We start from the raw sequence: 25,992 nt of genomic DNA, 5'->3' as shown, positions 1-25,992 counted from the left end.
AAACGGGATCGGATATAATAATAATAATAATCAGTTCGCGTCGCCTCCGATTGATTTCAATCAAAATATTATTCTTATTCTAAAATGTCTGTGGTATATATTTAACCATCATCATCATCAACATCATCAATATATGTAGATCAAATGTGTGTTCGAAACCTAAGAATGAATTGGTGAAAGTAATTCGATCGCAGGAAAAAATAACTGCAATTCTACAAATAAAATGTAGCAATCTATTCATGCCGACAGACATTTTTTTTTGTTGAAAACATTTTCAACAAAAAATAAATAAATAATCCATCAAGGATAACTTTATAATGAATAACATAACTCGAAAGAAAAAAAACAATTTCGAACCCAAAAAATATCATTTCATACTTACAATTTTTTTATTTATTAAATTGATGATGACAACGAAAATGGATGATCAATGTTTCTTGAATGATGTTTAGAAACAAACAAAATCGATTCGATAATAATATTTTTTTAAAAAATATTTCTCTGTTGTTCGATAGTTTAGCCAAATTCGAATCGAATTCGAGAAAATCATTGCCAATTATAATTATTTTCAAAAAACGATCAACAAAAACATTCGAACATCGAAAGAACACGCTGTTTTTTTTTCTTTTTCATCCTATCCTATATGAACGGTTGCAAAAGACTGTATTTTTTTGGGTTATTGCGCAACAAAAAATTCAGGAATCCAGGTGTTCAAAAAACAAAAATCACAATTCATTCGAATATTCAATGCGAAAAAAATTATTCACTATACCTGTTGCATCTTTTGAGTTTTTGTTTAACTCTTTTTTATTTCATTGAAAAATAGAAATTCTCTTTTCGAAACTAAACAGCCCTCTATGGTTTTTTTTCGAAAATATAAACAAAAATCAATTTTTGATTTTAACATTGAAAATTACATTCTAAAGATGGCGCTTTCATTGGTGTATCATTGTGTAATTTAATTGTAAATGAAAAGATTTACAAACAAAAAAACGGAAATTTTCGTTTTAAATTGTTTAACAGGTAAGAAAAAAAATTGACCTAGACACAAACAACCGATTAACAATTAGGTCATTTCTTATTATTATTATTATGTCCATTTTTTTTTGTTTCTCTCTATATCCCTTTCACTTGGATAATTCATATATTGATTTTCAAAGTTAAATAATTGAAAATTTTTTGATTGATCCTGAATTATTTGATTGAAGGAATTTTTTTTAAACATTACATTTTCTCCTGGCGACACGTAGACGATTTTGATTGTTGCCTGTTGTTGGTATTGAATTCAAATGATTGCCCCATTTTTTCCCCTTTTCGAAATAATCGTATACTTTTTTATTTGAAACATACACAAGCGAACACATAACTCGTTATCACCTTTCATTATTAGCTGATTTTTAATTATGTCTGAAAAGAAAAGTTTTTATCTTTTTTTCCCTTGATGATGTTGATCATAATGATGATAATAAATTTCGAAAAAAGAAAAGAAAACAAAAATCGAAATTTTCTTGGCCAGCCAATATTATGGCGAAATATTAGGATTTTTCATTGAATGTTTGATTTTTTTGTTTCCATTCTCCCTTTTTTCATTTTTTCTTTAATTTCCTGGATAAATTTGGATGTTTTCCTTTTGGAATATGATTCCAAAATTTTTGAAATGAATAGAATCGAGGAATTATAATCAGAATTTAATTATTTCTTTCGAATATTTAAAATTAGAGTAATTGAGAAAGAAAAAACAAACGTTATCTTCATTTATTATCGAACAGTATCGATTGTATACTCCATACCTTGTTCTCTCACTATCTCAATTTTACTCTCTCACATTTCTCACTATTATTTTCATTAACATTATTCAATGAAAACCAACAAATAAAAAAAAAACTCTCAATTTTATTTTGAGATCCAAATTGCCCAATGTTCAAATCAAATTGTCAATAAAACTGCTACCTTTTTTTTTGAATTTTTCCTTCCCTCCCTCCCTCCACCACCACCATCATCAATGAACAACTTTTTATTTCTATTACTGGCAACTATTTAATTATTTTCTGATTGATTTTTTTTTGTTGTTGTTTGGATTATATTGGGCGCCAAGTTGTTTTTTTTTCACTGTCTTTCTCTCTTTTTATCCAACTTTCGCTTTTTTTCCTTCATTCTCTTTCTTTTTCATTTGGCTTGCACATATCTTTCTTATTTCACAAACATTCGTTGTTGCTTTTTTTTCGTATTTGAAAAGTATGGAACATATATTCAATTCATGGATCTATAGACGTTGTGTGTAGTTATTATTATTATTATTATCGTTGTTGTTGTTTTTGTTGCTGTTTTTTTTATTGTCATTATATACCATGTGTATACTGTTCTTATTATTTATGATGATATATAACACTATAGGTAGCCAAAATTTACGGATAATCAACGATTAAATACCATCATTAATGCTGCTACCATCATCACCACTACCATCATGATAAATAATGAATTTTTTCGACTATTTTATCAAACCTGAATGGCGCCCATCATTGAAACAACGAAAAAGAATAAAACAACTGTTGGAATCAACATTCAACATTAAGACAATAGATTTTGTTTTTCCCAATGTGATTTTGAATATTAGCTTTTTTTCCGGTTAATCTATTATTGAAGATAATCCAATTCTCCCTCAAAAAAAAACAAAATTATTATTTGAACAAAAAAAGCAATCATCACATTCTATAGAGAATATAGAACTACAAAAAAAAACTTTTCTTTTATCATTATTGAATGTTCAAATAACGATGCAAAATCTGTAATTCATTTTGTTTGTTTTTTCGTTTTTCGTTTTTTTTTGGTAATGATAATGAAGATTTCGTATTTTATAACTGTATATATTTGGTAGTATTACATGTCATCAAACAACATGAAAAAACATGATATACGCAAGCGTCAATTTAGTGTTATTTGGTCATATTTAAAAAAAAAATCCTAATCACCTTCATTCGTTAGGAATCATCAGGGAAAATAAAAAATGAAGATCGATCATTTTTAATGTTGATATTGATGCTAGTGGTGGTATATAAGGGATATTGAACACAAAAAAAAACGTATCCAAAATACATTAACGGGTATATATCGTTTGTGTGTGTGTCTGTGTGTGTTTGTTTCTATATATGAGGATAATTTCACCACTTCCTTTTTTTGTTGTTGTTGTTGTTTCCACATTATCACAATTATTTCTGGCTCCCACATGCGAATGATATGACGCCGCATCAAGGTTTTTTTTTATCATTTGGTTCTATATAGGAAATCTTTTATTGGAAGTTATTTTTTTTTGTTTGCTCCTGCTGATATTTTACTAAAATATTTGCTTCTACCGCATGTTGTAGCGGTGAATCCATTATTATTATTATTATCATCATCATCATTTCTTCCCAAAATACAAATTCACAATTTTCATTGACATTGATAGCTTTTTTCTTCTTCTTCCTTCTCCATCTTCTTCTTCTATAGTCGTCGTTTTTTTTTCAATCATTCTTTTCATTCGACAATGTTAATTTTATATACCACCACAACTCATCATCATTAACCATTGCCATTCCTTTTAGATTCTCAACAAAATAAAAAAATATCTCAAACCATCATCATCAAATGTCCAATAAAGCAGCCAATTTAGATTCTCTTGCCTGGTTTGACTGCGTGTGTGAGTTTGTTTCCATGTATATGTTGTTGTATTTTGGTTTACAGATTTGATTTTGTATACACTCGCAATTCAAGCTTTTGTACAAATATTGACGACGTTGTCGTCGGTGGTTTCTTCTTGTTCTTCTATCTATAATAATAACGACCCGAATTGAACAACGTCAACAACAACAACAACAACAACAAACAGCAATAACAACAACAACAACAACATTTGAATCGGAACAAAATCAAAAACACACACACACACACAATAACAGAGTGAAAGAAATTAAACCAAATCCATTTTGGGATGATATTTTTTTTTCATTTTGTTCATTTTGGTACTATCCAATTTCCTTTCCTTGATCAACGAAACGAAAAACGAAACAAACCAAAAAAAATGAAACCCCTTTAGCCATCACCATCACCACACACAACATCTAGCAAAATACTACCATTATCATCATCATCAACGTTTTTCATCAATTTTTTTTGTTTTGTTTTTGTGGTATCTGGTGTGTGTGTGTGTATTATGATTTCCATCCAAATACATTTCTTCAAGTTGTTCATTTCTTATTGTCCGTATTTCTTTCGTTTATTTTGTTTTGATTTTTTTTTACTCCTGTGAATCCTATTATTCTTTTTCTTCTTTAAACGAAAAATAAAATCTTTAATTCAATTTTGTTTTCTTATTATCCACTTTGTTTTGTTTTTTTGTTTTGATTTTGGTTTTTGATTTTATTTTTGTTTTCAATCATTTTGTTCAGTTAATTTGTTTTGTTGTTGTTTTCGTGAAGAAAAAATAAAATGAAAGATATTTCTTTCACATTTCCTTTAATTCTATGCGAGAATCCGTTATATTTTAATAATGAAGAAAATTCTTCAAAAGAATTTTCTATATGAATACGAAACTTTTGGATCAAATGAAATCGAAAATATTGAAATGGGAAAAAAGCAGATCATTGTGTGATAAATGTGTTATGTCTTTTTGGCTTATAAAAATGTGTCAATAAATGTGATCGGTATTTTTTTTTGTTTGTTTCATTTTCATAAAGATAAGATTTTCCATTTTGATAAAATGTGTGATGTTATTTAATTAATCAAATCAAAAATAAAAAAGAAAGAAAATCATTGCCTATTGTTATTTTGTTATTAGATTTGAATGTGTATCGTGTGTTGTTGATGATGATGAATGATATACATCGAAATGTTTTTTGTTTGTTTTTTTACACAACCCTACACGCACATTTAAATAAGAATATTTATTCGTTGTTTTGTTTTGTTTTTTCAAATTAAAATAATCAATCAATCATGATGAACATCATTCATTTATAATTAATTAAGTAGTAAGTAATTTTTTTTTGTTTACCATGTTTGTTTCTTGAAATAAATTTCTGAATAAAAAAAAGAAGGTAATTTTCATTGCCATGGTCAATGATTATCTTTTCGACAATGTTTAATGTATTCAAAATGATCAACATAAACAACGACAACAACAACATCATCAATATTATTATTGATCAATGTAAAACGAAATGAGAGAGAAAAACCTGAAAGATTTATTTTCTTGAGAATCCAGTTATTTTTTTTTCATTTCAATTTTCTGTCTATTTACACACAACTTATTATCTTATCGCAAAAATCATTTTACTTTTCTTTTTTTCAAACACAAAATTGTCGATTCTAAAGCTAAGGGAAAGGAAAATTCAAATTTCATTTCACATTTTAATCCAATACATTTATTGTGTGTGTGTCATTAATTATATTTATATCTTCTTCCTTTATTTTCATTATCATTTAAAGCAAAAAAAAACGAATGTCTTTATCTTCCATTTTGTACAGAGAAAAAAATTTGGCATCACACTCATTATTCTTTTGTTTTTTCTTTGCTTAGAATGTTTTGAAAAAAAAATATTATTATTCAACCAACAGCAAAACATCTTTATTATGAAATATATTCGAAAAAATAGGTCTATTTTCGTTGTGATCATGGCAGTGAGAAAAAAATGACAAATCTTTAAACATCTTTACATCTATGGACGAGGAAACGTTATTCGTTATTCTTTCGTTTTTTTCCTGTAAAATTTTCTTGTTTTTTTTCAATAAATTTTATAAAACCGAGGTCGAATTTCATTCCGATTCAAAAAATGAATTTTTTTTCAGTTTCTTTCTAAAATAGTAAGGAAGAGAAAAAATTTCACTTTTCTTCTTCAAACATTTCCGAAAATAATGTTCCATAATTGAAACATTTTTTTCTGGATTGCCTCATATGACAAATATCTTAATAACGTAGAATCACCAATGCACCACCATTTTAATTTTGAATATTCCCTACAGACAAAACGAGGATTAAGAACAAAAAAAAGCCGATTATGATTCTTTGCTTTATGTTTTATTTTAAGCAAAAATTTTATGATGATTATTTTAGCTGGGGAAAAAAATATCCATAGATTCTCAAATGAAAATTAGTGAGAAAAAACAACAACAATAATAATAATAAATTATTTCGGCTTTAGATTAATAATAATGGGTGATTTTTTGAATCTGGTTAGCATTTTTTTTTCTTTACAACACTCCCCATTAGCCCAAAATAAGTAACAACAACAACAACAACAAAATCTTCTTATTTTTTAATTGCTACTGTTTGTTTTGAATATGAATAAAATGAATGCAAAAGAATCCAAACAAATGTGAATGTTTTATTCTATGAATAAGAGTCACCTTCAATATTTATTATTACTTCTCATCATCATCATCATTATCAATGATGATGATGATTTTTAAAAATGTAATATGAATGAGAAAGAAAGAAGAGAATGGAAATAAGAAATACGATATATGAATAGAATTAAATAGAATAGAATGAATGGATGGATGGATAAGAGAAATTATAAAGAAAAAAAAATAGGAATCTCATTAAAAAATTAACCGTTAAAAAAATGTTTATAATTTGATGATAACAAATCATCAAATGCTATATTTTATTTGATAATGATGAAAAGATGGTTAAAGAAAAAAGGTTATTCTTCCAATGAAAAGATAAGATTAATTTGTTTTTTTAGTTGAATCAATAATAATTATCATTCAAAATTTCATTAAATCAAATGAAATTTTAATTATGGGAAGAAAAAACAAAACAAAATTCTGATTGTGGTGGTGATGATTTTTGAACATCATCACCTGTTTTGCTTTTTTTGGTATGTGAAAAAAAATGAAAATTCAAATCCTGTACATTTTTTGTTGTTGTATTCAACAATAATTAATTCTTAATCAATTTCAGTATGCGATTGTGAATTTTTGTCATTGTTGACGACATGTACTTGTATTTTGATAATAATAATAATAACAAATTTATTCGAGAAAAAAAAAATTCGTTGTAGTCGATCGCGAGTGTCTATGATCCTTTCATTCATTCATTCATTAAGTCATTGATCCATTCATTCATTCATTTTTTTGTATGTCAATTTAATTGATGGAAATTTTTTTTCCATTATTTTAATCGCATCATTTTCATTTTCATTATTTTCAAACTTTATGTGTATTCTTTTGGTTTATTCATGATGATTGAAAAAATTGAAGAATTTTATGATTCCTATCAATGCAATCCAGATTTTTTTTTTCGAATGAAAATTATGTTCTTTTTTCTCTTCAAATTTCTTGGAAAAAAAATAAATTTCCTTATCATTCGAATGAATTCAGTAAAAAAAACAGCAAACAACGATGATGACAAGTTTTTTTCTCTTTCTCTTCATCGTTTGTTTCGAATTTTCAATCATCCAAAAATATATATATTTTCCTTCAAAATAGCATTCAAGTTATGAGGATGAATTTTGTTAACCTTCATTGCCAATCGATTATCATCATCAATTAGGCTTGCGTTTGCGTTTTTTTTTTTTTTTTTTTTTGATCAAATGATGATTGTATATATGATTGTGTTAATCATGGCGATGATGATGATGATGGAAATGGTAAAATGATTCTCGAAATGCTTCATTGCTCATCATAGTGTGTTTTTATTTCTTTTTTTGGTGTTTTCATTGTTTGTTTTTTTTTCAAGAAATCATTAAAACTATTACCGAACTGTATTCGCAATGGTTGATTAAATTGCGGATAAAATGTTTATTGACAAAAATATAGTTTTTCAACGTTAATTTTGGATTATTTGGATTTGTTTTTTGTTTCCCATAACTATGATATGATACAACAACAACATTGACTTTGATTTTTTTCTTGGTATATCAGATCATTTTTCTTTTTTTGAAAAAAATGGACACGAGAAAAACAAAAAAAATTCTGAGCTGATTTTTCTTTTGCCCAATTTTTGTTTTACACTTGATCTAACTTGTAATATTGTGAAATTGTTTGTTGGGGGGAATAAAAATAATGGGAGGAGATAAAGATCGTTAGGCTTGACTGGCTGATTGATTAATTGGAAAAAAAATAAGCAAAACAATATTGAAAGTGAAATAGTATTAGAATGGCGTTTATCGTCCTTGAGGACCTCCAGCTATGGCATCTATCATTATCAAAGTCAGTGATTGGATTGGAAAAGATTTTTTTCTTTTTCCATTTTTTTTTTTTTTTTAGTGGACCGATTTCATTTTTCGAACAAACAATTTCGTGATGACAACAAAATGTCGCACAAAAAAAACTGCGAAATGAATGCTAGTAAACGAAAAAAAAAAAAAATGAAATGGCCATGATCCTAAAATTGTCGATGAAAAATTGAAAGTAAATTCATTATCAATCAGAAAAATAAATGAGAAAATTCATAATTAATCTTTATTGATTTTTTCGTTGTTGGATAGTTTTTTTTGTTGTTGTTGTTGAAAAATTGTTCATAATACTTTCATTAATCATAATTGACATCATAATAATCATTCTGAATAATCATGTATCTCTTATTATTATTATTATTATTGGGAAATGACCTTTGTAAATAATTTCCGTTTTATCATTCATTTTTTATCATTATCATTAGGATCGAATAGGTACTCAAAATTGATGTACAATACAAATAGAATAATAAGCGTATGAATCGTTTTTTCGTTTCAGAAATATCAGAATATTCTCTAATGATGAACAGCTATTTTAGCTTGAAAAAAAAGATGTGATCTTTTGTTAACAAATAATCAAATTATTATTTGGGATATATAGAAAACGAATGACACACATCTATAATTGAAAATCTTTCTATTGTATTATTATTATTGAATGCAATGTGTGCACATTGTAATTGTCATTTTGAATTTCTTTTGATTTTGATTTTTGGCTTGTTAATAAACATTGAAATGAAAAGAAAATAAAATTATAATCCACATAAGGCAAGAAATATTGACAACAAAAAAAAACGATTCGATTCCAATGAATTCTATTCAATCAAGATTCATTAGCATCTTTGATATTTTTTTTTCTATTCACTATTGTATTATATTGGATTTTCTATCTTTAGTCTGAGAAAACTTGTCATCAACATTAAATTGATGGAATCAGTAAAATCAGTGAAATGTGTGAGGATCATGTCAACAAGACAAAAAAAAACATCATTCAAGTCGATTGATGATCAGAATCGATTAGAATAAGTAGATCACAATCGATCAATCATTTTGTTTTAATTTTTGATTTCAAATAAATTTCAATAGAATTTTTTATTCGCATCATTTCTGATCATCTTTTTTTTCTCTCTCTCTCTCTCTCTCGTTTTTTCCAGTCTTAGTCCTGTCATATTTGATTTTTGTTTTGCAATTGATTTTTGGATTCATTTTCACTCTATTTATTTTTTGTTCATCATTTTTGGCACACTTCATTCAAAAAAATGAAATTCAAAGGCGAACATTGAAAATCAACACTACAATCAATCTTATGAAATTAAATTAATTCAAATATTGTTGATTCGATTTGTCATCTGATTTTACGAAATATACACACATTGAAGATTAAATTGAGAAAGATTTTATCAATCAAAAATATCAGAAAACAGATGCAAATCAATTGGATTAATCAATCGTCATATGAATGAATTCAAAAATAGAAAAAAAATTATCCATTCCGTTTTATAATATTTTTAACCTTGAAAAATTACTTCTTTTTTTTGAATGCATAATATTTCGATTTCTACCGTCGATAATTACATTTTATTTCATTGTAAATTTTTTAAATATTGAACCGTATTTTAGTCTATTTTAGAGTGAGGAAAACGAAAATGGAAAAAAACCGCACCAGATATTAATTCATTTACACACATAAAATGAACAAAAATAGAGCATTTATTCAATTAGCAATGACAAAAACAAACTATTCATTTCAATTTCTAATCGATAAACAAATATGATTTTGTTTTTTAATCGATTAAAAAAAAATATTTTCCACCAGTTTTTTCCCATTGTATATTCATATTGGTCATTTGGTCACATTCTTTCCATTTTCCATTTTAATTCATTTCAATTCACTTTTAACAACTTCACTTTAAAGAATTTATTAATAATTTAAAATAATGAAAATAATGAAGAAAAGTAAAGTAAAATATAAAATAAAAATCCTTTGCAGAATTCTCATTAATTTTTTCTTCTTCACTTTTTTTTTGTTATAGGAAAAAGTGAAGAGGATTCTTAAAATAGTTTTTTCTTCTTTTTTCTACTCTTGCAAAGAATAATAAACCGATTGTTAATTCTGACACGCACATTGAACATAGTTCATTTTGTTGTTTGGCTTATTCACATTCGAATGATCTTCTTTTTTTTTTTTTGCTTTCAAATACCGTTATAATATATTTTTTTCGTTCGTTTATTTGCTGCTGTAAATTTTTTCATTTTGTTTTTCCATGAATGAATGTTTTAAGTCAACATCTTGTCGACTTTTTTTTCTTATGAAAAAAAGCTAAAGAGAATATAAAAAAAGTGACCTTAAAAAACAAAAGTGAAAAAAGAGAGACTAAAAAGTTGGATGCTTTTTTTCACTTTGCATAACACACACACACACACACTTTCTATGACATTACGAAACCAATTACAAAATGTTCGTTTATCTTCGTTTACTTTCTGTTCTTCTATTTTCTAATCGCATTTTTTTTTCTTCTTTATAGTTTCACACTTTTTTTTCGAGTAAAAAAAATACAAATAAAGAAAAAAAAGATGCTAGTTAATAAATGATGGTGGTTGTAATAAAAAGTTTTTTTTTCTGGAAAAAAAATAGAAACTATCCAAAGTTGATTAAATATGATAATGATGATGACGATAAGATTGTTGTTGTTGGTGTTGTTGCTTTTTGTGTTGGTAACTTATTTATTATTCAATGACCAGTAACCAAACTAATTGATTAATTAAGAAAATCATTTGTTTATATTAGATTTGTGTGTGTGTGTGTGCTTGTGTGTTTTGTGAATCTAATCATCATTTGAAATTGAACTAATTTATTTTTTTTCCAATCATTTTAATTCAATGTAGTTCAATGTTTGTCGATGGAATATTCATTGTTTTTGTTGATTCTTTCAAATTTATAACAAACAAACAAAAATTGGCTAATTAATAATTGATCGTTATAAAATTATAAAAAAAACGTATTGTTGTTGTTACACCTATGTCTAATATACCGACAACAACAACATCGGATACGATAATCTATAATACATTGGGGCATAGTGATGAGCATAGTATCAGTAAAGAAGAAGAAGAAGAAAAAGAAGAAGAAAGAATCAACGAAATCAATAAAAAAATTGCAGAGAAAGAGATAAACGAAACGATTGTACAGCAAAAAACTTTGGAAGGTTTAGGTGCACGTCTTACACGTATATTAGAAACCGATGATGAAAATGATAATGATGATTCTACAACGGCAGTAGTCACAACAACAACAACAACAACGGATAACAATAGTGAAACGGAACCATTTCCATCCGGTCATATTGAAGATTATTCTGAATATTTATTTGATTCTAATTCACCATCACTTACAACAACCTATAAACAGACACATTCTTCATCAATTGTAATTAGTAATTGTCAAAGACAACAATCAAAAGAAGATATTAATCAACAACAATTAGATACAAATACAGATCAAATATTAGGCTTGATTAATCTAGAACAACAAGAAAGATCTGAACAAGATCTTTTGTCTCATCATACATTTACATCGTCATCTTTTCCATCGTCATCGTCGTCGTTGTCACATCATTCCCATCATCATCATCTTCAGCATAATACATCAAAAACAAGTGATGAAGCGGATCTCTTTATTCAACAACAGCAAAGCAATATTCATACAACTGTTGTGACCAGTATTGATAATAACGAAAATAATAATAATAATCATCATCATACCCAGCAATCATCATCATCATCATTATCAACAACAAGCAACAATTTTATTCTATTCGATCCATCATCAATGGTATTGCTTGAAGAAACAACGCCCGATTTATTGTCAACAGTTGTTGAACAGCTGCCCGAAGACGATAATAATCATAATAATCAAAATATTGATAATACTGGTAATAATACCAGCAATAATGATAGTGGCAACAGGTTGAATATTATGAATGATAATAATAATTTTCCTGCCAAAATTGAATATTCCTATCAAACAGTGGCTGCAACAACAGAGCCATCAACAGTTACAACAACAACGACAATAACAACAATAGCAGCAACAGCAATTACAACAAATTCTATAACTGAAGTTGGATCTTTTCAGGTATTATTTAAAGGAACTATTAATCAAATTTAAATTGGAAATTTAATCCTTTTTTTTTTGTTTTTCTATTATAATTCTTTATATGATTGCAGCATCATCAACATCATAATCAAAGTTCAATGTCACAACAAACGCTGCCAACATCTTCATCACATGAACATCAACTGCAAACACAGCAGCAGTCGTTTGATCGAACCATTACGAAAATTTCCAACATTGACAATGATGGTAATGCTGATTACAAAACAAAATCTCAATCGCAACAACAATCATTTCATCGTATGAATGGAAATGGAAACATTGTTAGCGATTCCGGTGACAATATGATTTTAGGAAATGATCATCATCAACAACATGAATATCAAAACAAACAATCAGAAACATTTCTGATGGAAAATGATAGTAATAATAATCCTTTGATGACAACAACATCAAGTTGTGAAAACATTTCTTGTGCTGCTACTGTTGCTGCTCATGAAGAATCTTCATGTTTCGGTACTCAAAAACAACAACAAGAAATGGAAAATATTAATGTTGGATTTTCCGATTCAACAACAACGACAGCCATTCATACGACAACTAATGATGAAATAACTTCAGCAATGATAGTCGATACAGATTCGATGCAACCACAGCAACAACAAACATCTTTATCATCGCTTTCATCATCGACGACAACAGTAAACACCTTGTCAACAACGGGTCACCATCACCACCACCACCACCACCATCATCATCAACATTATCAACAAATCGAAAATAATAATGATCAGAATAATAGTGAATATATAGCTTCAGGTATGTTGTATTTATAATTTCATAAATGTTCATAATTTCAACTGCCACTATAGCGATAGATACGACGATGATGGAATCTCAGAAACATCTTGAGCAGCAGCCGCAGCAACAGCAGCAGCTACATATTCAAAGTCATCACCATCATCAACAATCGCATCTACATTCGGCTTTAACGCCATCAACTTCATCAACATCGACATCAGGCGCAGCTCAATCATATCAGCCAACAAATACAACAACATCTATTCCACAACAATTATCATCATCATCTTCAGTGGCGAACCAAGATGATGATACAAATCAATTGCTCAATACCATGATTCCTACTAATTTATACGAATGTAAGTTATTTATATTTAGTTTTATTCGAAACTATAATTATTAATTTCAACTGATTAGGTTACGGTAATGATCCAGGTATAAGATTACATCATCACCATCATCATCAACAGCAACAGCAGCAGCAGTCAACGCAATTAAATCATGATGATAAGCCACAACAACAACATCAGAATGTAACTGTTCCTAACATTGTATCAATGAATCCATGTCTTTCAAATGATGATACTAGCTTATATCATCATCATCATCATCAACAACAGCAAGCTAATGATTCGAATAGTGGTCATAATGATGAGGATAATTCAATTTTACAACAACATCATCATCATCATCATCATCAACATCAAATTAATACCGATAATCAACAATCTGTTATACCTCATCATCAAACATCATCAACACAATCATTGACAACAACAACTGTAACAGCGCCATCAACAATAACGGCCGATCAATCATTAGAACAATTAGAACAATCGGGACATTTATATCATCATCAACAACAACAGCAACAGCAACAACATCATGGCCATCATCAAATTGGTAAATTCAGAATTATTGCCCTAAATCTGATTAAATAGATATCCGAACGTTATTTTTAGTTATTTATTAGATAAGAAAAGAAAAACATTTATCGATCCCATATGATTTTCGACAATTCACTACACTGATAAGGATTTCATAATCAAAAACAATGATAAAAATTAAAAGAGATAGTGAGAAGTGCCAATGAAAAAAAAATTGAAATTAATCTTTTTTTTTATGCAATACATGATTAAACAAAAGAGGACTAGCTACACTGTCATACATTTTTAGCTTTGATCCAATTGATTCCATTATTTGTTTTTTGATTATCTTTTATTTTTATTTTTTTGAATTCAAAATGATGAATAACGAAAATTAATGATATCAAAAGGCAGCATACATTTCATTCATTATTTTTCATTATGTCATTCATATTACATTATGAAATCAGAAATCAGTAAACAAAACCGAATGGTTGGCAGCTTCATAGAGAGGGTTTAGATATTTTCTTCTAGATTTTTCTATTTCGTTTGATAACAAAACAAAATATCACAATCAAGATTTGATTGAAATTCGTTCGTTCGTTTGATGAAATCAATTTATCATGAAAAAAATTGTATTTTTTTTTGGCCTATATCAAATTATCTTTCTCTTTAGTATTTTAGCCGAGAATCGTAAGAACGAAAAATTTATAATAATAATAAAATAGAAAAATGAATAATGGAAAGGAATATTCCTTGAAATTTGATTAATAATATAAAAAAAATATGTATCAAAATGAGAAATTACATTTTCGAAATACAAAAATCAATGACTTGAAGTGTCTGTGTGTTCTATCAATTTTGATAGATTTAAATTAGTATTCACTTTTTTTTTGTTTTACATACAAAAAAATATCGCATGGTTTTTATCATATTTTAAAATCAATAGGAAACATATAAATAAAATAAAAAAGAAATTCTTATCACTGAAAAAAATCAGTTATACGTTTGTGAATAACTTTTTTTTTAAAAAAAAATGAAAAGTACAATTTCGATTCCCCCTTTAGCAATTGAAACTGATTTCGATTTTATGTTTTTTTTCCATTTTCTATATTACATTCATACACACAAATAGTTCAATCTACATCTAATTTGGAACTACAACAACAGCATGATACATATAATATTGCGTCATCATCATCAACATCAACATCAACATCATCATCAACATTGACGATAACGAATCAGAGTAATGTTACATCAGCATCGATGATTGAAGTGCCTAGTTCGTCTACACAACAACAGAATTCACATTCATTACAACTACAACAACCATCATCATCATCATCATCGTTATCTAATAATAATGTTGTTGTTGTTACTGTTCAACAATCACAATGTTCAAATAACGTTTCATCATCGAATATGGTTACAACAACTGCCGATTCTAGCTGTACTAATGTAAGTTCTTATTGATATTCAAATTTTGAAGAAAAATGATTCAATTTCCTTTTCCTTTTTTTTGTCTTCACTACAGTCATCTACAACTGATATTCAAACGGAAACCGGAACACAAAATCATATGCTATATACACCTATAGATCATCAAGTTACGAATTCATCAACAACATCTAATGGCGTTGATGTTAATGATTATCAATTACAACAACATTCTCAACAAAATCAATATCATATTGTTGCATCAACAAATTCTATGATGAATCCCAATACATCATTATCGAATCAACTTACTTCATCATCTACAACCACTGATAACAATGATAACACTGCCCATCAGGTAACATCACAATATATGGCTGCTGTATCTTCTGCCGATACCAATCATCAACAACAGCAACAGCCACAACAGCAACAACAATCTTCACTCTCGATGACCAACGTGAATACCGTTGTTGTAGTTTCCAATGATTCTCAATCTCAATCAATCGATTCGGATCCAATCAGATCGCTAGGAACAATGCGTAATAGTGAATCGCAGTTAATGTCCTCGACACCTACACTTTCTCAATCACAACAACAACAACCACCATCCGTGCATTATGATCATCATCCAACAAATACATCATCAAAGTATGTTAGTTTATGTGATCAATTACAACAACATCAATCATCAACGTCGCAAGTGCCGCATTCTGAATCACAAAATGTTAACGTGAATTTTTCGCTGAATGATGCAAAATCTACAGCATCGATCCAGCAACAATATGATTCTTCAGCTAACAATTTACAACAAAGTCAATCACAAGTACAAATTCTGCCACAGCAATCTAATGTTACGATTGGCATCTGTTCCACAAATAGTGATTCATCGTCGCCTGCCATTAATGGTAAATAAAACTAATAATTTTTTCAATTTTCTCATTCAAATTTATTCATATTTCAACAGTTTCAACACAGAATCAGCCATCATTGAATATTATCAATCAACAGCAGCGACAAATGATATCTGGAAGAAGAAATGAATCTAATCCTCAACAATCGCAATCAATATGCATGGTTGTACCGCACAATAATCCAAATAGTCATCTAGCTGATACAATACCGGTGACATTAACAACTGGAAGTGGTGCCCTACGTCCTCTGTGTGTAATCACTGATTCAAATCCTGAACAAATTTCCACTACCGGTGTAAATTTTTCTAATGTAACAACGGCTTCAAAAAAGATATTTTTCTCAACTTCAACAGCTGCTAGTTCTAACACTAATACATCGATAAGTCAACCAACATTATTGTTTGCCTCGAAAAGTCCGGCCATTGGACAAACAACAATTCAATCGCCACATATGGTCAATCAAAATCAGATTATGATCATTCCGTCCAATTTTACTTTGAATCCTCAGCATTCTATTTCGGCAGCCAACCATTCGCAACCACAGATTCAACAAAATCGTTTCAAAGTTGAAGGAGATAATGCTGACATAAAATCTTTTGTTCCAAACACAAGTAGTATGTATTGAAAGAATTGTTTAAAATTCATTTTCTATTATATTTGTTCATTGAATAGATGTGGAACAAAATTTTCATTCAAACGAGTCAATGTTGCCTCGTCAATATTCTTCTACCTCTTCGAATGATTCTTTGAATAATAATAATAATAATGGCAACAATAATCGTTACCAAAATAATCTATCCAATATTGTTTCTGGATCTCAAGGATATGAAAACGTCGCTCAAAACAATTCGACCACTCCGACATTGATCCAATCAGGATCAACACAATTCCCATTGTCAGCTAATTATTCGGTGTTACAATTACCCCAAGGTCAATTGCCTATTAGTCATCATCCGCAAACGCAAACATTGGGTAAAACTAAAATACTATTACATTCCGTACCAGCCGCAAATATTAGTGGAACTGCAAATGCTTCAGCTACATTATTGACACTGAATTCCAGTCAATTGCAACCATTGCAAACAACGAACAATGTTTCGGTAACTCATCCTAACATACCGACAGGATCCATCATATTAAGTTCGATAATTCAGAATCAGAGTAACATTCCGGGTAATCAATCAGCAAGAGCTGTCACTAAATTTGCTGTTCCTATTGCTGTTGCAACAAATAATATTGGTCAATCACATCAACAATCGATTCAAGTTGCTAATATGGTTACAAATAGCTCCGGTACATTTGCATTTATGCCTTCGGGTACAGGCCATTTTCTACCTCAAGCCACCACAGCACCCGTGACAATGACTATGGCGACAAAAACTACAGCTTCAAAATTATCCACAGGCAAAAGAGGTAAAAATACCAATGTCATTTCTACTGTTGATTCTGCTTCACAAATAATTGCTGGTAAGTTATATGTTTGAAAAAAAAATTTAAAACTCAAACATTAATTGTACTCAAATCCTAGCCGGTCGAAATATAAATCCACCACCATTACAATCTGAAGATCCGGCAAAACCATTTAAATGCAGCATATGTCATAAAAATTTGGCATCTAAGAATGTATATCAATTACATTTACGATCTCATTCGGGCGAGAAACCGTTTGTTTGCGAAATATGTAATAGTCGTTTTTCACAAAAAACATCATTAACTCGCCACACCAGATCTCATACTGGAGAAAGACCTTTTCCTTGTGAGGTAAATTCTGTAATTTCTTGATGAATAACGTGAACATTTTTTTTCACAAAAATAATTGTGTCTTTAGGTTTGTGAGAAAAGATTCGCAGACAAAGAAAGAATAAAAATTCATATGCGTATTCATACGGGTGAAAAGCCATTTTCATGTCAGGTTTGTCATAAAAAGTTTTCTCAGGTAAGATTTTGACTGATTAATGATTCTTGAAAACTAATTTCAAGTTATAACAAATACAGAAATCTACCGTAAAGCGTCATATGAGTGTTCATACTGGTGTGAAACCATTCAAATGTGATTCATGTGGAAAAGGTTTTGCTAATCGAGGTAATCTGACGGCACATATCAAAACACATAATCAACAATCATCAAGTAACCGGCAGTCGTCAAATCAATCTTCTAATAATAATCATCAGTCAACTAAAAAATCAATTGTAAACAAAATGATCAATCAAAACATCAAAGAAGAAGCTCAAATCGGTAATTGGTTTTCTTGAAAATATATTCTCTTTTGATTGTCAATATTACAATCTTTCAAATGGAATGTTTTAACTAAATTTTTGTTTCACTTCGTTTCTTTTGTTTGAAAATATCTATAGAACATACTACTGAACACGTCCAAACATTAGATCATTAACGGAAATGTAAATTCAGATTGAATTCATCATAATCAACAAAAATTCATTTCCATTATTTGCAAATCATCATTATCACACATATCCATCTATAGAATTGATAGTTAAGTTTATGATATTAACTATTCTTCGAATTAATGGTCAAGTTCTGAATTAACGATTCTCTCTTTCAATCTAATAACCTTTGGAACGACCAACATTTATTTATTCAAATCATTGTCATCATGCAAATCATTTATTGTTTCATTCATCTGGATTGGATTTAACAATTGAAATAAGTTCAACAAGTTCCAATAAAGACAACGGTGATTGATATTTGTCTCTAACTAAATCCATCTCTATTCTTACATTCGACCAATAATTAAATGCATCTCATCATTACCATCTTGTTCAACGATATGTTTTATAAATTAATTATAGTGAATTTTTTCATACGATATAAATTTTCAGCTTTCTTCTTGTATAAAAAAAATGGAAATCAGACCTGACTATTTTTCAGAATTTTTTCCTCACAAAAAAAGAAACAAGAATTACGAAAAATTATGAAGCTTAATGTGTGGATAATGAGATTCAACCAAAGCGATTCAAAATGTTGATTTCCTGTACTTGTTATATTGTTTTGTTTGTTGTTTTTTGTTGTTTCTATTTAAAAAATATTTTATCCCGTTGATCATCATAATATTTGTTTTTGGAAATTTTCAACAAACAAAAACTTTTCATGCTTCCAACTTTTACCAAGACAATATTTTTACGTTAACTCTTTTCTTTTCATTTTGTTTTTTGTTTGTTTGTTTTTTTTTCTTGTTTATGTTTTCCATTTTTAAATATATATAAAAAAATTTTGTTAGAAAATTTACCTGTACACGGCCGAACATTAGACCCAACTGTATTCATTATTTTTTCATAAAAATTTTAATTTTATTCATATTAAATGATAATAATAAATGAAAAAAAAAGTAAAGAAAGTTTTCTGTTTTTTTTTGTCAGAATACTTTACTTTAGTTTTGAAACAATATTTAGCAGAAAATTGTCAACTAAAATATTTGTAGTGAAAAAAAAAATTGTTACATCACATATATAACAATATAATAAACCTGACTGTGTTATTTAATTATCCCCACACATACACACACACAACACATATTAACAAGCAAACAACATTTAAAAATCATTTAATCATTGTTCATAATGTGATGAACTATTATTATGTGATAAAGTGAACAATATATTATGTAAAGATTCTGCCATACACACACACACTGACAAACATTCATTTTTTTAAAAAAATAATAATAACAGAATAAATTTGATGGTTCCTCGATTGACAACATGAAAACAAAACAAAAACAAAAAACATTGTTAGTTCTTATCTATTTTCCGTTAGAACACATTGTAAAATCAATACACAATTTTAAACATTCAAACAATAATGAAAAAATGAATTGAAGAAACTTTAGTGAGGTCAAATAGTTGGTCAATTTTTTTTAATTATTATTCCAACTTATTAGTTTGTAACAACAACAACAAAAAAAAATCGACCAAATTAATTATATATGGGTGATATAAAAACAGCAAATGATTACAATGTATACGATTGTGGTATCTTTGACAAAAAAAAAAAGAAAAGAAAACAAACAAAAACTGATTTTCCAAATATCTAAATTTGAATTTTCTTACTTTTTTTTCGATTTTTTTCTGCATAAAGTATTCATTTTTTTCAACATTCATACATTATTATCAAAAAAAAGGAATTATGTGCAATTTGTTTTTTTTTCAACAAAAAAAATTAGCATATAGATTCATAATAATGACAGAATAAGATTTGCCAGCGGAAACTTTTTATATTGCTTTCATCATTTTTCTATTTTCATTGTCAATCCGAATGACAATGGATAAATTTATTTTTTTTTTGCAGACTGATGAAATTGTTTGAATACTCTTCGATCAGATTATTTTTGTTTGGTCAGAAAATTTTCAGTCAGTTATATAACTCAACATTAATATGATTGTTATAGTTGAAAATGATTATCACCCTACTATCACATTAAATCAAATAGAATGATGAAAATGATTTATGAAATAAATGATTGATTAATTGATTATAATGAGAACATTTCAGTGAGATATTGCTACAATTTTTTTTCATTTATACATTTGATTATATGAATAAATAAATAAAGTAAATTCTTCATTCATTGTTTTTATTAATTTATAGATAAAAAAATGATAATAATTTTTATATGAAATAAATATGGAAAATCATTTGTAACACTCGCATACACACACACACACACACAAACACATTTGTTTTCAACAGAAATAAAAACCAATCTTGTTATTCATCTCACTTCATTATCTTTTATTGCATATTTTTTTCACCTGTTATTGTTCTCATTGTTGTAACATTATTATTCATTATGCTATGAAATGTTTCTGCAAAAACAACAAATCATTAATATTCCTTGTATGTTTTTTTTTCGTTTTTTTTTGCACCTATTCTGTTCTTTTTTTTTCAAATAATCTCATTTTCTTGTTGTTGTTGTTTCATGTTTCAAATGATTTTTTTCTCGAAATTCATGATAATAAAAAAAACTGGTGACATCACGGTTCAAATATAATAACGATTTTTATTTAATTAAAACTTTTTGATTTGAAAAAAAAATTCCAGTCAAAAAAAACAAATAATTATTTGTAGGATTCGAATATTTTTTCCCATATTCCATCACAAGTTTCTTTGAATATATCATCAACCATTTTATATTCGACATCTAATAGCATAGTTGATGCGGAAGATTTTTGTCCATTTTCATAAACTTGTCGCCATTCAATTGATCCCATTGTACCTGGATGACCAGTTTTAGCAAAATTTGTCCATGCTTTTATCATATCATTGCTTAATTGAACATCTTTGGAGGAATTTTTCAACATTGAATTATGAAACACGTATGGTATATCAGCTCCATGGCATACACCCAGCCATTCAAAAGTACATCCCATCGGAATAGCAGCCACTCCTCTTCGATCCAATCGATATGAGTAAAAGTTGTTAACTTTTTCTGATATCTGAGCTATTCTTTGGCCGAATAACATTGTTGGACATCCCAAGGTGAAATCGGTAAACAACTTTATAAACATTTTCCTTTGTGAAAAAAAAAGATTAAAAAATGATACTCAAAACTTGACAATTAAACTACCTACCGAACTTCCTTGATATTAGAAGCATCCAAATTATTTGTGTAATGATGAATAATTTCATTTGAATAATTTGTCATATTCATTTGAATGAGCATGCCTGATATTTTTTCATGAACTTGTTTCATTGTCAGTATTGTTTTATCATCCATCAATTCTGGAAAATACATAAGAACCATCATTCCTCCTTCGTCATGAGTAATGCCATAAAGTAAGTCGACATGATTCGAGTCATTTTTGAATTGGACAATATCATAGGGTAAAACATCATCACCAATGATTGGTTGAAATAATTCGCTCGCCATCATTTCTTTTCCATCACCTAAAGCAGCATTTTTGATTTCTTCTATTGTTTTCATTTTCAAACAGGCTAACAAGTGTTTAATGTTTTCATTTTTACAATTCAATTTTTCCGAAAGTCTTTTTGTTTTTTCCAAAGCCAATTGTTTATTATCACGCAAAAGTGGATAGGATAAATATCCAGCACCGGATTGCATGATAGCTCTATGGAATAGACCTTTAGCTAATGGAGATTGAACTAATGCTGACACAGACATCGATCCGGCAGATTCTCCAAAAATGGTAACTTTATTAGGATCACCACCGAAATTTTCGATATTTTCTTGAACCCATTTTAATCCTAAAAGTTGATCATGAAAGCCTAGATTACCTGGGGCATTTTTACCATCACCGTATAAAAATCCAAATGGTCCAAGACGATAGTTAATGGCAACAACAATAACTTCACCAAACGATGCCAAATAAGAGCTATCATAGAATGAGAGAAATATTGAACCACCTTGAAAACCTCCACCATAAATCCAAACCATTACCGGCAATAATTTTTCATTTTTTGTGACCGGTTTATAAACATTCAAAAAAAGACAATCTTCACTTTCATAAGTTACATTTTCTAGGACAAATTGATTCATAAATTGTACACATGAATTTCCTAATTTTGTCGCATTGTAAACGTCATCAGGCCATGATGTTATCATCGTAGACTTTTCGAAACGATTGGTATCACCTATAAAATAGATCATTATTTACTTAGCAATTTCAATGAAAATATGAACACTTACCGAATCGAAATCCTTCATAAAGATAAATTTTTTTATCACCAACAGATCGAACAATTCCACGAACTTTTCCATGTCGAAGATGAACAATCGGGGCATATTCTTCATCAGCTCCATAAGAGCTTATGGCCCAAATGTTCAATATCAAAGCGAAAATTATTAAATATCTTGTCATTTTTTAGGTACAAATATAAAAACGTAGTAAACAATTAAATTTTATTTATTTGAGTTTTATATCGATACAATTGAATAAATTTTTAATCAATAAATCTATTCGATTAGATAATTCATCATAAGCAATACAAAATTTCCTTTATTGTTATTATTGTGAGTTATAATAGATAAATTTTTCAATAAATTTGGAAACATTGATAAAGCAATCAAAATCTACATTAATTTTGTAAAGATCATGTACATCGTCATATACTAAGCATCGAGTTTCAATTCCTCGAGCTTTAAGTATACGATGATATAGTAATCCAGGGGGAAAAGGCACTCGTAAATCTTCTTTCCCTAACAACAATAAAGTAGGCACTTTAACTTTTGTAAGATGTGCCAAAGGCGATTTGCTGTACATTTTAGACATTTCATCTACATTACGAGGATAAATTTCACTTAATGGTATAAATTCTTTATTTCCCAAAGCTTCGGAAACATTCCAATCTGGAATGTCAGTAATGCCAGCCATCATTGATATATCGATAACTGGGTTTCGAGCAATACAAGCTAAGAAATTCATTTCTGGATGTTGACCGGAGATGTGTGTAACTAAAAATCCACCATGAGATCCACCATTCAGAATGATTCGATCTTTATCGGCATGATGATTGTTGATCATATATTGAATGACATCGAGAAGATCTTGAACATCACTAGTACCAACATTTCCTAAAAGAGCTTCAACATATTCTTGATCAATACCAGTGGAGCCAACATAATTAACTATTGATCACAAAATAGTAAAGAATTATAAATAAATAATCAAATAATAAATTACCTAAACAAGTTTTTAGACCAATTTCATTGTAAAGTGCTACAGATTGAAAATAAGTGCATGAATAATGTGAATGTGGTCCTCCATGTGGTATAACCACAATTGGACCAGATTTATTCACCATTTCTTTTGGAGATGTCCATATTGCTGTGATGTATTTATTTTCAAAATGTTTGGAGGGAAGCATAAACATCCCGAAAGTCATGTTCTCAATCATTCGATCTTGTTGATCATCAACTATTTGCATTTTGGTATTGGATTCAGAAAAATGTCCGAGGTAAACCAAAGGTAGTTGATTGATTGATGAGCCAATAGCACAAATCCAATCATGTTTAACATCTAAAATTTGAGTAGAATCGGCAAAATTTATCATCTGAACAGAGTGGTCTTCGATTTTAACAGCAAAGCTTTTTCTATAAAATGGTGTTTCAGAATCAAACAAGATGTATTTTCCATTCTTTGTGAAACAATTTGATGGCAAATCACTTGAAAATATGGGGCCAATATCCGAATAACTAGCAGTGCCATCTTTGTTTTTTATAACTTCTCGTTTGATTTTGTCATCAATAATTGTACGAATTTTTCTAGTTTCCATATCGAAGTATTGCAATCTGGCAGCTTTATCATGAGCTCCACCAGCATTACGTTCCAGAAAAACAACTTTACTATCATATCCATTCGAATAATATACTCGAGGTGAACGGATAGATAGATCAGCAGTATCGCCATAATAGATTTCAGGTTCGATATTTGCAGAGCTAGAAGAATCACGAACAACTTTTGCTCCAAACAAATAGCTTATTCGATTGGTACAGTAAATTAGGCCCAATTTATAGGGAACTTCTTTGAATCCAATACATCCAATCGAGAGAACCGTTGGATCATCTGATTTAAAAAAGAATGGCTGACACAATGAAACACCAACTTTGTCCAAAAGAATACATTTTGATTTCTGCAAATCGATTACTGCAATCGAAGTATGATAAATCGTGTTGAATTTTTCACCCCAAGATTGCTTAAATTCATGGCTATCAATATTGTATTCCTTGGCGACAGCTGGACTTTCGTCCTTGTTCAATTTGTCCTGTATTTCGGCTACACATAACAAATGAGTACCATTGTCATTCAATACAAAGCTAGAAAGATTAGGACTTTCAATTATTTGCAATTCATCATTTAAAGATTTAACATCGATAGTTTTGCATACACCAGTTTTATCATAAATGACAATAAATTGTTCAGATTTAGAATTCTTTGAATCAGATTTAGATTTAAGATAGACAATTCGTTTTCCATCTAGGCTCGTTGCTTGAAGAGAAACACTTGATTTGGAAAGAATATTTTTTTTTAGTAAAATTTAAAATGTTTACCAACTGCTATGTATACATACTCTGATTGTTCTTGGGGTAATCCTTTATTTTTATAAGTGCTAGATGATTGATCCCAACAATAAATTTTATTGTACGAACATGTTTTCACTTGATATGTATCACGATATTGGTAAGAAATACTCAATGATTGTGGACGAAAATTCGGATCAGATTCGAATAATGAATTATCATCCACAAAAGTTACTTTAGTTGGAATCGGTTTGAAACTATATTCATTATATAATGATTTCAATTGATCAATCTAGAATATTTTATAAGAGAATGAATTGGTAAAATTGAAATCAATATATCAAATATAACTTACATTATAACGATCGCGAAAGTTTTCCATTTCGTTGCTACAATTAACATAAACTAATTATTATTGATGATGAGCTAATTAATCCGAATTGTTTCAAAAATCCAGACAATCAATGTACTTCAAAAATTTATTTATATCTGTAAACAAATTTTCCTAAAATTATTGGCTAACAATTTATAGATATAGACAACGCCATAGAGCAAATGCATGGTTTATTTACTTTTTTCATGCAGCAAAAAATACGGATACCGAGTCGTCCGTCGAGTATCCTAAAATCGAACATAAACACATGA

General features: G+C 28.7%; 3 protein-coding genes across 3 annotated transcripts; 1 reads left to right on the top strand and 2 right to left on the bottom strand.

Annotated features, from left to right (window-relative positions):
• The first annotated feature begins 3,572 nt into the window (after positions 1 to 3,572).
• On the top strand, positions 3,573 to 24,036 carry LOC113788530 (uncharacterized). Its single transcript, XM_027337986.2, has 13 exons — positions 3,573 to 5,006; positions 11,103 to 12,351; positions 12,444 to 13,149; positions 13,203 to 13,490; positions 13,549 to 14,034; positions 15,133 to 15,458; positions 15,535 to 16,345; positions 16,405 to 16,965; positions 17,024 to 17,818; positions 17,880 to 18,112; positions 18,180 to 18,287; positions 18,347 to 18,587; positions 18,707 to 24,036. The coding sequence occupies exons 2-13, from the start codon at positions 11,236 to 11,238 to the stop codon at positions 18,742 to 18,744; spliced, it is 5,709 nt and encodes a 1,902-aa protein (XP_027193787.2). The 5' UTR covers positions 3,573 to 5,006; positions 11,103 to 11,235; the 3' UTR covers positions 18,745 to 24,036.
• On the bottom strand, positions 21,350 to 23,188 carry LOC113788534 (cholinesterase-like). Its single transcript, XM_027337991.2, has 3 exons — positions 23,017 to 23,188; positions 21,941 to 22,961; positions 21,350 to 21,881 (listed from the first exon to the last, which is right to left on the bottom strand). The coding sequence occupies exons 1-3, from the start codon at positions 23,186 to 23,188 to the stop codon at positions 21,428 to 21,430; spliced, it is 1,647 nt and encodes a 548-aa protein (XP_027193792.2). The 3' UTR covers positions 21,350 to 21,427.
• LOC113788532 (acylamino-acid-releasing enzyme-like) lies at positions 23,216 to 25,927 on the bottom strand. The gene is made up of 4 exons (XM_075821247.1): positions 25,703 to 25,927; positions 25,398 to 25,639; positions 24,011 to 25,329; positions 23,216 to 23,955 (listed from the first exon to the last, which is right to left on the bottom strand). The coding sequence occupies exons 1-4, from the start codon at positions 25,727 to 25,729 to the stop codon at positions 23,336 to 23,338; spliced, it is 2,208 nt and encodes a 735-aa protein (XP_075677362.1). The 5' UTR covers positions 25,730 to 25,927; the 3' UTR covers positions 23,216 to 23,335.
• Between the last annotated feature and the right edge of the window lie 65 nt (positions 25,928 to 25,992).

The sequence above is a fragment of the Dermatophagoides pteronyssinus genome, unplaced genomic scaffold, assembly GCF_027571235.1.
Source record: "Dermatophagoides pteronyssinus isolate colony J.1.1.1.1 unplaced genomic scaffold, Derpt_VIB-CSIC_2022.12 sq0009, whole genome shotgun sequence".
Taxonomy (NCBI): Eukaryota; Metazoa; Arthropoda; class Arachnida; order Sarcoptiformes; family Pyroglyphidae; genus Dermatophagoides; species Dermatophagoides pteronyssinus.
The sequence above is the reverse complement of the archived record's forward strand: the minus strand, read 5'-3'. Positions and strand labels throughout refer to the sequence as shown.

Excerpts from the sequence above, each read along its gene's own strand:
- LOC113788534 (XM_027337991.2), bottom strand. The coding sequence starts at position 23,188 with ATGACAAGATATTTAATAATTTTCGCTTTGATATTGAACATTTGGGCC. Across the intron at positions 22,962-23,016 it reads TTATGAAGGATTTCGATTCG|GTGATACCAATCGTTTCGAA; the intron begins GTAAGTGTTCAT and ends TCTATTTTATAG. Across the intron at positions 21,882-21,940 it reads TCTAATATCAAGGAAGTTCG|GAAAATGTTTATAAAGTTGT; the intron begins GTAGGTAGTTTA and ends TTTTTCACAAAG.
- LOC113788532 (XM_075821247.1), bottom strand. The coding sequence starts at position 25,729 with ATGGAAAACTTTCGCGATCGTTATAAT. Across the intron at positions 25,640-25,702 it reads ACTTTCGCGATCGTTATAAT|ATTGATCAATTGAAATCATT; the intron begins GTAAGTTATATT and ends AAAATATTCTAG. Across the intron at positions 25,330-25,397 it reads TTACCCCAAGAACAATCAGA|TGTTTCTCTTCAAGCAACGA; the intron begins GTATGTATACAT and ends TTCCAAATCAAG.
- LOC113788530 (XM_027337986.2), top strand. The coding sequence starts at position 11,236 with ATGTCTAATATACCGACAACAACAACATCGGATACGATAATCTATAAT. Across the intron at positions 15,459-15,534 it reads CCGATTCTAGCTGTACTAAT|TCATCTACAACTGATATTCA; the intron begins GTAAGTTCTTAT and ends TCTTCACTACAG. Across the intron at positions 16,346-16,404 it reads ATCGTCGCCTGCCATTAATG|TTTCAACACAGAATCAGCCA; the intron begins GTAAATAAAACT and ends ATATTTCAACAG.